This window comes from Leishmania mexicana, contig 97, assembly GCF_000234665.1.
Source record: "Leishmania mexicana MHOM/GT/2001/U1103 WGS CADB00000000 data, contig 97, whole genome shotgun sequence".
Lineage (NCBI taxonomy): Eukaryota > Euglenozoa > Kinetoplastea > Trypanosomatida > Trypanosomatidae > Leishmania > Leishmania mexicana.
In genome coordinates this window covers 1-2,044 of record NW_003946338.1, presented here as the reverse complement: position 1 = coordinate 2,044, position 2,044 = coordinate 1, and the positions used below count along the sequence as shown (strand labels likewise).

The window sequence follows — 2,044 nt, the reverse complement described above, 5'->3', positions numbered from 1 at the left end:
CGTCGTCGTCGCGCAGCGGCAGATCCTCCAGCGGGATGCCGTGGAGGTCCTTCGGCAGGAACGGGTACTGCTCCAGCAGCGCGTCGCGCACGCGCTCGCGGGCCGCGGCGGCACGCTCGTTGTCCCTGTGCAGCTGCACTGCGCGGTCCTTCATCTGCTCCTCCACCGCGCGGATCGTGTCCGCGTAGCGCCTCGGACCCTCCTCCACCAGCGAGGCGCGCAGCGCCACCAGCTCTTGGTAGTACGGGTCGCGCACCTCCGTGCCCGACAGCAACGGCGCCGTGTCCGCCTCCTGCTCCCGCACCTCGCCGGCCTTCTCCGGCTCCACGTCCGTCATCTGCACAGTGGAGAGCCGACGCTCCGGGCGCGTGCGGCGCTTGTGCTGCGCCGCCACCTGCACCGCGCGCTCGTGCATCTCCTCCTCCACCGCGCGCAGCGGCGCCGCGTTGCGCTCCAGGTCGCTCAGCAGCGCGTCACGCTTCTCCGCCAGCTCGCTGAAGATCGCGTCCTTGGGCACGTCGGGGTGCACGTACGGCACGCACATCAGGTGCTCGCGCACCAGCACCCGCGCAGCCTCCGCCGGCTTCAGCGTCTCCTCGGCGTCCGCGGCAGCCAGCGCGGCCACACGGGCCTGCATCGCCTTCTCCACCGCGCGCAGCGGCTCGGCGTTGCGCACCGGCTCCTCCGCAAGCGCCGCGTGCTCCTGCGCCATCTGTCGGAACTGCTCGTCCACCGGCACGCCTAGCGACGCCAGCAGCGGCGCACCCGGCGGCCGTGCCACGAAGGGGTGCTTCGCCAGCAGCTCGTCCTCCGCGCGCAGCTTGTCCCGCGCCAGCTCCTCGGCGCGGTCGCGCAGCGCGCCCTCGACGGCCTGGATGGCGGGCCGGTTCTCCTCCGGGTGCTCCATCAGCCGCAGCCGGTCCAGCCACTTGTCCACGTACTCGGCGTCCTGCGACAGGCCCAGCTCGCGCAGCGGCACCCCGCGCACGTCGCTGTGCGGCAGGAACGGGTTGTGCGCACGCACCTCGTCGCTGTCCGCGGCGTGGATGGCGTCCAGCTTCTCCTTGGCGTCCGCAAGCACCGCTGCGCGGTTGCGCAGCTGGTCCTCCACGGCACGCAGCGGCTGGGCGTTCGCCTCCGGCTCCCGCAGCAGCGGCGCGCGCTGCGCCACCAGCGCCTGGAACAGCTCGTCCTGCGCCAGCGGCAGCTCGCTCAGCGGCACGCCCGCGACGCGCTTCGACAGGAACGGGTAGTGCGCCTGCGCCTCCTCCGTCGCGCGCAGCTTCGCGGCCGCCACCTCGGCAGCGTGGTCGGCCAGCGCCGCCTCCGCGGCGCGCAGCGCCTGCGGGCTGGCCTCCGGGTTCCTGCGCAGGTCCACCAGTTCGTTCGCCAGCGTGCGGAACTCGGGGTCCGCGACGAGCTCGGCCTCCGCGAGCGGCATCCCCGGCACCGGCTCCTCCGGCAGGAACGGGAAGCGCTCGTGCAGGTCGGCCTCCTTCATCGCGTCGCACTGCGTCGCCGCCGCCTCGTCGTAGGCCCGCAGCTTGGCCAGGTCCACCATGGCCTTCTCCAGCCGCCGCGCCTCCGGCCCCTTCGCCGCCGCCGGGTGGTCCTTGGCCAGCTCCTCCAGCTGCGCCAGCAGCGCCGCGAACTCCGGCCACGACTCCAGCCCCATGCTGCGCAGCGGTACCTTGCCCACCTCCACAAACGGCAGCCTTTCACGCAGCGCCTCCTCGGTGGCCGCAGCCACGTCCGCCACCTTCCCTGCGCGCGCCCTCATCCGGTCCTCCGCGGCGCGCAGCGTCTCGGCGTTGCGCACCGGCTCCGCGGCCAGGCGCGCGCGCTCCTGCTCCGCGTCGACGAACTCGTCGTCGTCGCGCAGCGGCAGATCCTCCAGCGGGATGCCGTGGAGGTCCTTCGGCAGGAACGGGTACTGCTCCAGCAGCGCGTCGCGCACGCGCTCGCGGGCCGCGGCGGCACGCTCGTTGTCCCTGTGCAGCTGCACTGCGCGGTCCTTCATCTGCTCCTCCACCGCGCGGATCGT

At 73.7% G+C, this 2,044-nt stretch overlaps 1 protein-coding gene across 1 annotated transcript; it reads right to left on the bottom strand.

Annotated features, from left to right (window-relative positions):
• Positions 1 to 49: 49 nt before the first annotated feature.
• Positions 50 to 2,020, bottom strand: LmxM_15_0440b_1 (uncharacterized protein; the record flags this gene model as incomplete). Its single annotated transcript, XM_003886428.1, has 1 exon — positions 50 to 2,020. A coding segment is annotated over one exon (1,971 nt), but the record flags the coding sequence as incomplete, so codon positions are not given.
• Between the last annotated feature and the right edge of the window lie 24 nt (positions 2,021 to 2,044).